Source organism: Polistes fuscatus, unplaced genomic scaffold (genome assembly GCF_010416935.1).
Source record: "Polistes fuscatus isolate 324 unplaced genomic scaffold, CU_Pfus_HIC Scaffold3, whole genome shotgun sequence".
Classification (NCBI taxonomy): Eukaryota; Metazoa; Arthropoda; class Insecta; order Hymenoptera; family Vespidae; genus Polistes; species Polistes fuscatus.
Window position 1 is genome coordinate 4,283,621 of NW_025113107.1, and position 12,622 is coordinate 4,296,242.

Consider the following 12,622-nt stretch of genomic DNA (forward strand, 5'->3'; position numbering starts at 1 on the left):
GATATAATAATTCGAGCGTATTAACCCCGCCCCACCCCCCAACTACTATTCTTATATTTCTGCCATATTGCACAAACCTTTCGTTACTTTCCGCGGAATGAGCGAATGGTTTTGAATGGATTACTACGTAAAAGGTAGTTGTTCCCTTCCCTCTCTCTCCCTCTCTCTCTCTCTCTTCACATGCTTCGTCGATAATCCCATCGATTTATGGAAGGACTTTAAGCCGATTATTCGACCACTGTATTATAATCGAATACGATCATTAGCTAGAGCATAATCATACCGACTTCGAGTTATTTACGATTTTCGAGCGCGTGCATTTTACCTCACCTTGTTATTGCATACCAATGAAGTCCTCTTGATCCTTCGTGTATTCCCTAAAATAGCCAATTTCTACATGATTCTCTCTCTAATACCTTATTAATCCCATAGTAAATTTGTTAACCATAATATTCAATACAATTACATCTCAAAATCTAATCATTTGTACATCAACAATCAAATAACTGTTATATTTATTTTTTTACAAAAAAATAAAAATGACTAAACTCTTCGATCATCCCTCGTTTATATTCAAAAACAATTTAGTGTTGAAAATAGAAATAATTTTCTTTCCTTCGAAAAAGTCCTTTAATTCGTATATATCTATCTTTGAAAGATAAAAGTGGTCGTATTGTTTGAATTAAATAAAAAAAAAAAAAGAACATATTCTAACCCTTAAAAATAATATTGTCCTCTGGGTTACGTTTAGATCTTAAATGAAAAGAAGAAATAAGAATGAGAATAAAAGTAGAATTGTTGTTCCACTGAGGTTCTAAGTTCTTCGAAAGAAGAATAAGCATCGAAGAGAAGAAGGGCCATTGTTTAAAGTGATAAATGCGAGAACGACGGCCCATCCTTCGACCTCACGCATAAAATAAAGCGCTAAAGTATTAAGTAGGGCTTACGAGCGAGAGTCATAACGATTCACCCTCTTGAGAGTCAAGTGCCACCACCACCACCGGCATCGTCTTTCTTTCTTTCTTTCATTCTATTTCTCTCTCTCTCTCTCTCTCTCACACATACTTTCGCTCGATCTCACGATACGAAAAGCACTTTCAGTTGTGGTAGGGGTGACAACGAGGCGAAGGAAACTTTTGTTCGACGCTTCCAGGTGTCCTTCGAATCCACCCATACAACATTTTTTTCCATGCTCCCTCATTCCTCTTTCTCCTCTTTTATTTTTTTTTCCTCGACGAATTTCCCAGACAAGAATCGAGCCCCTTTCTTTCGGTTTTTCTTATTTTTTGTCTTTCTTTCTTTCTTCCTTTCTTTCTTTTTTTCTTTCTTTTATTCATTTCATTTTTTAAGAATCATAAGAACGACGACAAACCAAGTACCAACGGTATAACGTTATCCTTTACTCGTAGAAACAAAAATCAATTCTTTTATATTTCAAATAATTCCTACATGCGTGCAAAGTTTCAACGTAAATTCGTTCTCCGACACGTTCGTACCCAAGCTAGCAGTCAATTATGTTAGTTATAGAAAGTTAACGAGTTGTTGAAACGGAACGTTAAAAGTGGACTCGTAACATGTTCGAAAAGTTTTACTAGCATACAGACACATACATGTCATCGTACGTGTAGGAAACGATGTTAAAATACGTTCTAACACGTATTCACTCCATTATCGAATAATCATCGTTCCCCCTGTCGTATTCGAGTAATCTCGAAAACTCGTACCGAACGAGAGATGCCTTCTACTTCACCACCTTTCGCAAATATCACGAACGGTAAGATACTTTTCTCGGTCGTACTTTTGCAAAACCCACGCGACTATGTAACAGAAGTAGTGTTGATGATAAAGTAATGGGTAGTACCGATGCTGGTTCTGGTAGTAGTCGTGATGTGCACGAATGGAACAGGGAATCAGTGGGGGAGTGGTGAATTGGAGGTGAATTGGGGGTGAGGTTAGAGGTGTCTGGATGGGTGGTGGTGGTAGAGACGTGTTTCAGGGGCAGAAGCATTTAGGCGCAACGCTCGAGGCAACCCCACAGTCGCCAGAAACTGAGTGCCGGAGCAATTATAAGCAACGCCGGAAGTCACCGTTCTCCACTACCACCCTACTCTTTACCACACCCCTCATCCCCCTTTCGACATTCTCTCTCTCTCTCTCTCTCTTTCTCGTTCTCTTTTCACCCACACAGCAAGCACCTAGGTACGGCCTTGTTTCTCTCAACCATCCTCGACGAGATCATCTCCTCTCTTACTCTTTTTCACTCTTACTCGCTTACTCGCCACCCACGTACCACCACCACCACCACCACCACAACCACCCTCGTCACCCTCACGTAATCCCTCTCGTAACCTCCTACCTCTATGCCCGACGGGTATTTTGTCACCGTCGTAATTATATTTCTCCCTTCAGCCGATTTTCCGGCAGTTCGCCGAGTGAAAATATCAATACTATCCGTTAAAACTCTCTTATGGCAAAGGTGCTTAAAACCATAAGGACTAGAAAAATAACGAAAAAAGAAAACGTCAATAATAATTTTACAATCTTTACAAATTAAATATTCGTCTTTTCCATTGGTTTACGTTGAGTTATGGTTATTAACGTTGGTTTTATTTTTTAATCTAATGAGTCCTGCAATTACTTATAGTATTATATAATTTTCCTAGAATACCTTTTGTAAATTTGTTAAGAACATGATTGAAGTATATTATTAAGATTAAATAGTAATATAATAAAAAATAATAAAACAAACGTATGAAGGGATTATTTTTAATTAAACACTATTCTGTTTAATGTTACGTCCATTTAATCGCCATTACTTCACGCGTATTTTAACTTTAAATTCGAGAAAATAGGATTTTATAAAAAAGAAGAAAAAGAAAACTAAATAAACAATCGTACTTTCTACAAAATTACAAAACATTTTACAGGAAAAGTGTAATATTGTTCGACAATTGGCAAATACTTGAATGAGTTTATTTTAGATAAATGAAAAACATTAATAGTTTTGTTATTTACTTTAATCAGTATAAAAGTATCGAGAATAAACTAAATAAGTCAAGAGAGAGAGAAATAAGTACTCACGTTCTCGACAGTAGGACTTGGCAAAGTCCACTGAATCGAGGAAGTTGCAGCTGCAGCACTTGCAGGACGTTTCTTGTTTACAAAGTCGACTGGTAGACTGTACTCGTCGCACAATGAAACCTAAAAAAAGAAACAAAAGCCGAAACGGTATATAAGTATCTGCTCAAACGTATGAGAAAAAAGGAGAGAAAGAGAAAAATAAAGTTCCTTAAATTCAAAACGTTCATTGAATTTCAATTACTTTAACGCACACAGATACATACACATACACATACATATATGTATGCCGGATCAATGAAAACAATTAAATCAGAGAACAAAGTGTCTGTTAAAAGAGACAGCTTCCTATCAAAGATTCAAATTCAATCCAACAAGGATAACAACGAAGAAAAAAAGAAATTTATTTTTTTTCTCCAAAGGGTATCTCTAATTACCTATGTCCTATTTCGAGCACGCGTCATATAAAAGGAATAGGGAGAACGACGTATGAAATGAAGAGAGAAATTTCATGTAGAATAAAAAACAAGAGAGAGAGAATAAGGGTCTAACAACCGAAAAAACGAAAGAGCATTTGAAGTCGAGTCAAACAAGGATTTGTACCACTCGACAAATCGCAGGGTAAGCAAAACTAACCATCCCTACCAACGAACGAACGAACGAACAGTTAGGAACACGACTGGTCCAGCTCATCAGCGATATTTACTGTCTGTTGGAGAATCGATCTATCGATGGGTGTCCTCGCGAGAATAGTCAGCAACAGCAATAGCAGGACTATTACCAGGAAACCAGCAGGAAGGCCAGGAGCTTGGTACCCTTCCTTCTTTCTCTCAACCTAACGACAAAGCTCCCAAACTGGAGAGTGAGAGTGAGAGTGAGAAGGAGAGTGAGAGAGGGAGAATCAGCCACAGCACAGCCTACCACCTAGGTCCGTGCGTGCATATAAATCGAGACAATCGCGAATCCCCTGAGGGCGGCTTATCGCGCTGCTGGAGCTTGGGAAGCAAACAGGCAAGCAAGCAAGCAGGCAAGCAGGCAGGCAAGCTGGCTGGCACAGCTTCGTTTCTACTCGGTAAAGGGACTAGGGGTGGTGGTTTCCCTGTAACACCAACCCATCTTCGACTCCACGCGGATATATCCAGGGAATGCTGCCGTTTTATTCTCGGAGACCTCGCATGCAAATGGCCCGCGTTTATTGTGAGCAAAGAGAGCCCCTATATGAATATGGTGAAGTGGTAAATGGAAGAAAAAATTCTATAGGGGAGGGGGGCTCGCTCGTCTTGAAAAGGATTAGAGGAGAGGGTGGTAATCGAACGTTACCGATGATCGAAGATCGTTTTTTTCTTCTTTTTTTTTTTACGTACTCGATTATTCCCTTTTCTTCCTTTTTATGATTCTTTAGTAATATGTTTCCATTAACGAATGATTATTATTATTAGATCTATTTTACTCTTACTCTTCGCGAAAATGTCTAGACCGATGATAAGAAGATCAGCTTAGAGAAGATATTTTTGTCTAGCTTCCTAGTTCTTGTCAATCTTTGAAATTGATACGAACAAGTGGTAACGCATTTCCTGAACTAGCAAGGCTTCGGGCAATCACCTAGACGGGAGGGTGTGGTGGAGTGACTTCATTGTTTGTCACCGGTCGGAGGAAGCCAAATGCGAACTAGGCCGTCTCGTCGATACTATTCTCTTATTATATTTTGTTAAATGATTAATCATATTAAAAACAATATTAGGTTAAATAAATATTAACATCGTAACTCGCCATGTTAATAATAATAAATATCAAAAAGACTAATTTCGTTTTTCTCTCGATATTCCCATTCAACTTGAACTTTTTGACAATCCAAACAGCAATTCTCGTTATAATTTAATAACGAATACTTACATTCTTTTTTTTTTCTTCTCTCTCTCTCTATATTTCTATCTCAAGCACGCGTTTTCCCCGTTGCTTGAAAGCAAAGTAAAAGTCAACGACAACGACGAAGCTAATGTTAGTTGGTTGGTGATACACATTGAGAACCCCTCGTAGTAGTTGCAAGTCCCGTTCCGCATTTCTCTGTTCCCGTTTCTCGTCCGGCATCTCGCGGGTGAGCCGAGATTAAGCGAGAATATTTAGCAAATGTTTCGCATAAATCAAAGCCCGCGCAATATGTTCTGAGTTTCGAGCGAGGCTATGTAAATTCATGGTAATACCAGTGGCCACCCCGCGGAGAGAGAGAGAGAGAGAGAGAGAGGAGGAAATTTCGATTCGGCATGGAAGAGGTTCAAGGGGAATGAAGAGACGTGGTCGACGAGTGAGATTGAAAGAGAGAGACAGTCGATGAATGAGAGTGAGAGAGAGAGAGAAGGAAGAACCAGTAGTAGGAAAAGCTTTGAACGAGGGTGGCGGAGCGCGTATTTCATGAACCCCTAAAGCAGCCCTGAGCATTGCTGCAACCGCCACAATCCCATTCATTCTCTTTATGGGCTCCCAAGTATTCGGGCACGGGCTTGAATAAATCGGAAATTTGCCCATAGGGTAGTAGGACCTACCGATTCTACTTTTTACGATTTAACTATGACTTTCTAACTGTTCATCTTTGACAATATACAACAAATGCAATAATATTCATTTTTATATTTTTATTTACTTTTTTTCCTAACCCGATACGATAATTACCATTCGATCAAATTCGTGAAAACTCTCTTAGACGGTTTTTAATATTATATTGTTCAATATGGATTTGCTGATGTATTGCTATAAGAAAGTTTCAAATTACCTTGATGACAAGTAACAGTCGAAACTATTCAACAAAGAGACAGTTGTTCAAACCGTGCAAACAGATCGATCATGATGACATAATTAACCCTAACTTGGTCTTGAATAGCTAAGGGTTCCAACGCCCGAGTAGAATATCTAAACGGTTGTCAGTAAATTGTAAACCTAAACGTATCGAGGGAGAGGAAACTACATTTGAATTAGCGACTACCTGTGTACGATAACATCGTGTTGTGAAATCCTCGTAGATCACTTCGATTCATATTACAACAAAACATTTCCATAATCGTATCGAGGAGCAATATATTATTTTATTGAAAAACTAATCGTTTCTACCATCATCGGTAATTTGTATAGGTATAAGACACATTTTCGATAATAATCATTTCAAATTCATTCAACTTAAGTATTAATAATGATAAGAAAAATCTTTGGAATTACGAACAACGTGATTTAGATGACTCATCTTAACATATACATACAAATCGATTCTTTCATTATCAGATATCCCCATTAGGCATCTTGACACAATACAAGGATGAGAGAAAAGATGAACGAATAACCCCAAAGATGGGTTCGCATAAGGATCCATATATATATATATATACACATTTCCAAAGAAATCTCAAGAGTCTTGTACCTTTCGCTAATAAAAAGCCCAACTTTTCCATTAACCGTTCGCGATGGTCAGTCAAGATTTATTGAGATCCATAGATCCTTGCTAAAGTCTAACGAAAATAAACCACGAATGTAACGAGAAATCAAAAAAAAAGAAAAAAAAAGAGACTAATCATGATCAATGATAGATAGACGAAAAATGAGCCCAAATTCGAGCAAGGAATCCTTAGGGGCTATAAAGGTGGTTTCCTTATGAACGCAGAGTTCTGCAGTATTCTACCTTTTTCTATTCTACGTAGAACAAATGCATTAAATTTTCACGAAAAGATTCTTGACAGGACACGATAGAGAACTTACCCAAAGACTATTCAACATCGTTTCCGAATTTACTCTGTTCGAAAAGGTTCTCGTACCTTTTCGTCCGATTTTCGAGAAAGAACATCAGTCAAATCAGTTTTTCTCAGACTCTAATACGTCTTTTTAGATGAGTAAAGAAATGATAACGTTATATTTTTCTTCTTTTATTCGATTAATTATTTCATACGTATAACAATAATTACGATTTTAATCATTATTTTTATTTCGACATCGTTTAGAAACCATCTAATTATTGTCGTACCATATATATATATATACCATTGTAAGTATTAAAATTAAGTTTACTCATTTATTTTGTTATAATTCATATCATTGTTCGCAATTAGTATTGTCGAATAAATGTCCTTTATATTTTTAATATCAACTGAAAATAATGAAAATGTTAAGGTAACAAAATTGACTTTTCAAAACTTGTTCGAAAAAACAACATACTTACAGTTTCAAATAAATCAATAACAATTCAATCAAGAATAATCTAACGTTATAGAATGTACCTAAATCGATCAGCTGTTTCGCTACTTAAATGGAGAATAAACTTTCACCGATAGTATCAGAAAAGTGGAAATTCATTGAAGTCGGAGTTTTCGAAGAAAGCAACAAAAGAAAAAAAAAAGAAGGGACACTGTGATTTCAAGATTCGAGGAACACGATAGACCTTTCGTCTTCATTTAAACTAGTCCGAGTATTTCACGTCCCTTTCCCTTGGTATCCTTTGGTCCTTCCAATCCGGTAGAATCGTTCCTTGGGAAGGAACACGCGGGCCTTTTTGCCATGTTTCAAGCCCTTTGTGGGGTCACGAAGGGTCGCTCAAAGAGAAGGAGATTCGTTCAAAATCACAAGAGTACGTTTCCGTTGCTAGTGACAAGAAAGAGAAAGAAAGAGAGAAAGAGAGAGAGAGAGTAGGTGAACCAAGGGTCTACCAAGCTGTTCCTAATCGTCTACTCTCCTTAAAGCTAAGTCCATCCTTCTTCCACCTCCTTCTCTCTTTACCCTTCATTCATCTGGAATTTCCTACAAAGTCCCCCTCCTCAACAGCCAACATCTTCGTCAGTCTCGTCATCGAAAGTTCGACCAACCGAACGGAGCGTAAGGTAGCCACAGCTCAGAGTGATGCTTCCATTCGATGCTCAATTATACCAAGTACCAAAGTAGAAGAACTTTGGTTTACCAAAATTTCAAACTGTTATGAGCAGGTAGAGAACTTTAACCGTTACTTTATAAAATGAACGTAATTCAATCCTCAAACTTTATCGATATAATATCCAATAAATAATTCAAACCCTTAATAAAATGGACGTATTATTAAAACTAGAATAGAATAAAAAGATTTCTGGCAAGGTGATCGAACTCATTAAACGAAATATTCTAAATACCACAAAGTCAGGAATCTAAAGACCGTATAACAGGAGGAACGTGCTGGAGGGTAGTTGGAGGGTGACAAAAAATGACTATTAGTAAGATAGTCTAAATCATCTCGTGATAATCTTAGATGCCCTAGGCGATGGGGAAGCTGCCGGGAATCACGGAAAGGGTTAGGAACTACCTATATGGATGCAAAGTCTGTAACACCACTGACACATCTTTCTTCGGACTTACACACATAGAGAAGTATATGTATGTAGTACTCCTCTACGTGCTTCAGGACCCTCAACGAGGCTTCGTACGTAGTCACAGAAACGCCGTGATTGTTCCACCGGTTTCTCTATTGGGATAAACGTCTTCTCTCTTTCCCTTTCACCCTCTTATCACCCCTTATCCTATGACGGAAAGGTTTCTCTCTGTAGCGTTGGTCGTTCGCGGAAGCGGAACCCCATTGCCTAAGGGGCTGCTAATTGATTTTAGAAGTTCCTCCTTCGGAGCAAATCTCCTTCCACCCTCCCGTCTTTTCCCTTCCCATTCCCTTTTAACCATGCTGCCACCATCATCCTCGAGGAGAGCACCCTTCTTCTTCTCCTCGATGCTTTTAGGAAAGACGCTGCAAGAACCTGAGGTTACTATCGCGACTACTAACGTAACGAGTACTCTCCTTTCTATGTTTCGGTCTTCGAAATATTCTCAAAGAACAAGCCTGATTCACTAGGCCAGCCCCTTGTTTCTCGTTAAACGAAAAGAGGGATTCGTCAATCCTTCGAGCCCTACCTACCCATAGCCCATTTATTATCTACTACTACTACTACTACGTTTCTACTAACTGAAAACAAAGTCAAACTTTTCGGTTAGTACGTTAACGAGACGTCATCGTTGAGAATTATCTTGTCAAACTCTTTCTCTAATCTTGAGATAGTATTTAACGTTTGCCTTAGAAAGAGACCAAGAACATCCCCTTATTCAGTAAAATCAGTATTTTCTCCTCGAATGCTTCCTCTTTATTCGAGTGTATACACAAGGATACTCGTCTCCGTCTAACAACAAGTGGTAGGATAATATCAATGGGGTAATTATCGAGTTCTGTTACGATCGTTCTCGATCGTTAACTTTCAAGTCAGGATATTCCTCGGCTTGATGATGAGATACAACACGAACGTTATGCAAGACTTAAAAGACCGAGTACCGTGTTATGAAAATGGTAACAAGTCTTCTTCAAGCCTTAGGGAACGTCTGCTGCTATGAGGAACCATGAACTTGCTTGCTTGCTTGCTTGCTTGCTTGGTGGAAACAGAAAAGAGGAATGGAAAGGGTCGCTCGTTGCTGCTTGTCAGTCGTAATCAGTGCTCTACTGCAACACAATGCGTCTCCTAGTGTTGAAACGCTTTCTCTCCCTTTTCTCCTGGCTTTCACCCCTTTCCCTTTTACTTCTCATTCTACTATACCTATCTCTTTTTCTTCTTCATCGTCAGACCTACCACCACACCTAGCATTCACATTCCTCTTTTCTAGGAACGTCTCCTCCTGCTCTCGCGTCACGTTCAAACATCCGAACCGTCTCACAATAAGCTTCCGGTTTATTAAAATCTCTTCTTTCTCTCTCACACACATACACTCTCATTTTCCCTTTCTCTCATTTTCTCTTTCTCCCTAGCCGTCCCTTTCTCTCTTTCTGTTTCTCTTTGTCTAAACTGTACAGATAAGTGGAGTTACTTCGATTCGTCCGTCCCTTCGACGATTTCACATTTTAGTATTCTTCCAGGATCGTCCATTAAAAATGGGAGAGAAAGAGAGAGAGAGAGAGAGTCAGACCAATGCGCGAGATATCCAATCTCGATGTTAACGATGTCGGTGGTATTCAAACCAACGTTTTTCCGAAGGGCTACGTGATTTTTCCTACGACGAAGATTTAATAGGAGTATAACGGATGGGGATGTAAAAATATATAAGGGGTCGTCACGTTCGTTCGATTTTTCTCTCTCTCTCTCTCTCTCATACCGAATCGACATATTTATATATATACGTTATATTAAATACTATTAATAATAAATGTATATATATATATATATATATATGTTTGGACAAGTTAAAAATTCGAGAAAATTTGGATTAATATTAAGATAATAAAAAAATAATAATAAAAATAAAAAAATAATAAAATAATAAAATAAATAAAATAAAAAAATAATAAAATAAAAAATAACAAAAAAAATAATATTAATTATTTTTTTTTCTTATAATAATAAATAAAATAATGTCTTTTTCTTTTTCAACATTTTCATAGTCTTTCCCGTTATCTTTCCTTCGCGCTTGAACGAACATGATTCTAACCCAACCCTTCTTAGATCGTTTTAGGAAGAACCGTAAAAACGTTCTAAGGAAACCAATGTCGTTAATATCTCTCGGTACATTTAATTCGACTTTATATCCGGTAAATTCGTAAAATAATGTTGAAGAAATCGGAAGGAAGGAAGGATGGATGGAAAGAAGGAAAATAACGCGTAAACGTGACTACATTAATCGATATTATTGTAATTTTATTTCGATTTGATTAAATATTCTAATGAATATAGATCGTAAAAAAAGAAGAAAAATAAATCATTTTTCTTTGAATAAATAATTAACGACAATAAGAATATTAATCTGTAAAACAGTTAAACAAGTAAAGAATCTATAAAATGTTTCGATTATTCTTCCAAAGAGACAAAGATCAAAAAAATGAAAGAAAAGAAATCAGAGGAATAAAAACCATCTAGGGCTTTGCCGGTATGTCGTAAATTTCAGCGTGACGTCATTAATGTGTCATACATGTCAATTAATTTTTTTCGTTTCTCTTTCCGAGCTTACGATTTTCGAAAAGAGAGAGAGAGAAAGACAGACAGACAGACAGAAACAGCTGCAAATTTGCATGAATGCATTTAACGATAAATACGTTTGAACATATTTCAAATATTATCAATAATTTATCTATATTGAATAAGAATTTAACGGGGTGGGTGGGAGGAGGGTCGAGATGTAATACCTATTCGATTTAATTTGTTTCTTTTTCTTTTGTTTTCTCTTCTTTTTACCAAAAAGATAAAAGAAATGACGAGATTAAAGTGACATCACGGATTATTACGATACTTTCTATACGTTTTCCTGTTTTAAGAGACCAATTTGGTATCTGTAAGTATGACAAATGTATCCGGAGCCGAGACAGCTCTAGAGCTTTGGGTTTGCGAAATTACGTAGGATCTTCCGAAGGATTATACGCAAACGAGTGGTATATTTTATTCGCGGCTCGACGAGCAACGAGTTGCCAGAAACATCTGGAAAAGTATTTCCCTTGTCGTCGGAAAAGAATATATTTCGTACGAGTTTACGTTTGTCAGTTCTCCTGTTGTATTATAAATAAATAAATCAACAAAATGATCTCTTTCTCTCATTGTTTTTCCGTGTTATATCCAAACGTTATACGAAGCGAAATATTTCAATTAAAGTGAAAATAAAAGAAAAAAAAAAATAAAACCAAATGTATTATATTGTATAACAAAATTGAATGAAACCGTGGAGAAATTTGTTTGTTTGTCAACGAGTACGCTCTATGCTTGCGATAACAAATTTCGGAACGAAAAAACTGAATACGCAAAAAATTCGTATACGGCGCATAGAAAACGTACCACAGTTGTCGTCCGCAATCGTTCGACGATTTGTTTCTCTCGCCGAGGCAAACACACAATGGCCGCGACTTACGCCGAATGTCCGAGGAGGAGATGATAGTCAAACAAATCCCTCGATTTAACGTTTTCCCTCGACTTTTACCGTTAACCCTTTACGCCACCCAACCCTCACACCACCACCCCTGGCCACCTGCCCTCAAAAACACGAAGCAACGCGGGTTTTCCGCGACTGGACAGCCGTCACGTTGCCCGCAACACACGTGCATAATTAACGAAACGTGACGTTACTACAGATTGATAAATTTTGACGTAACACCGCCGCAAACGACACGGATCCACCCCTATAGTTCTCGTTCTCGTTCTCATTCTCATTCTCCTTCTCTCTAACACACGATTCGGCCTAACGATCATGTACACGGGAGCTTCCTCGTTCACGAACTTTCCGAAAGCCAAAGCCGCAATGCGAACAGCCTAACACGCTTCTATCCTGTGGTTTACCGATCATTTCGATCATGTTATTCAAATCCCATACCTTCCCTAAACCCTATTCTTTATCTCCCTTCCTCTCGTTTAACTTTCTATACATCTGTCATTGTCCCAAAGTATCGGTAAACGCGTTTCCAGTAGTACGAGTCAATCCATGGTCAGACGCGACACGAGAATCATTTACGTAATAAACGCGTGACGATAAAATTATAGGATTTCATATCGATGAAATCGTTTAATAAAATATAATTATTATTCAATAATCACTC

The 12,622-nt window shown here is 37.8% G+C and overlaps 1 protein-coding gene across 1 annotated transcript in view; it reads right to left on the reverse strand.

Annotated features, from left to right (window-relative positions):
- Window positions 1-12,622, reverse strand: part of LOC122519135 — a 154,825-nt gene that overhangs the window by 34,769 nt on the left and 107,434 nt on the right. The window contains exon 3 of the mRNA XM_043638408.1: window positions 3,082-3,201. Within this exon, the coding sequence (XP_043494343.1) occupies window positions 3,082-3,201 (120 nt within the window). The remainder of the gene's footprint in view (window positions 1-3,081; window positions 3,202-12,622) is intronic.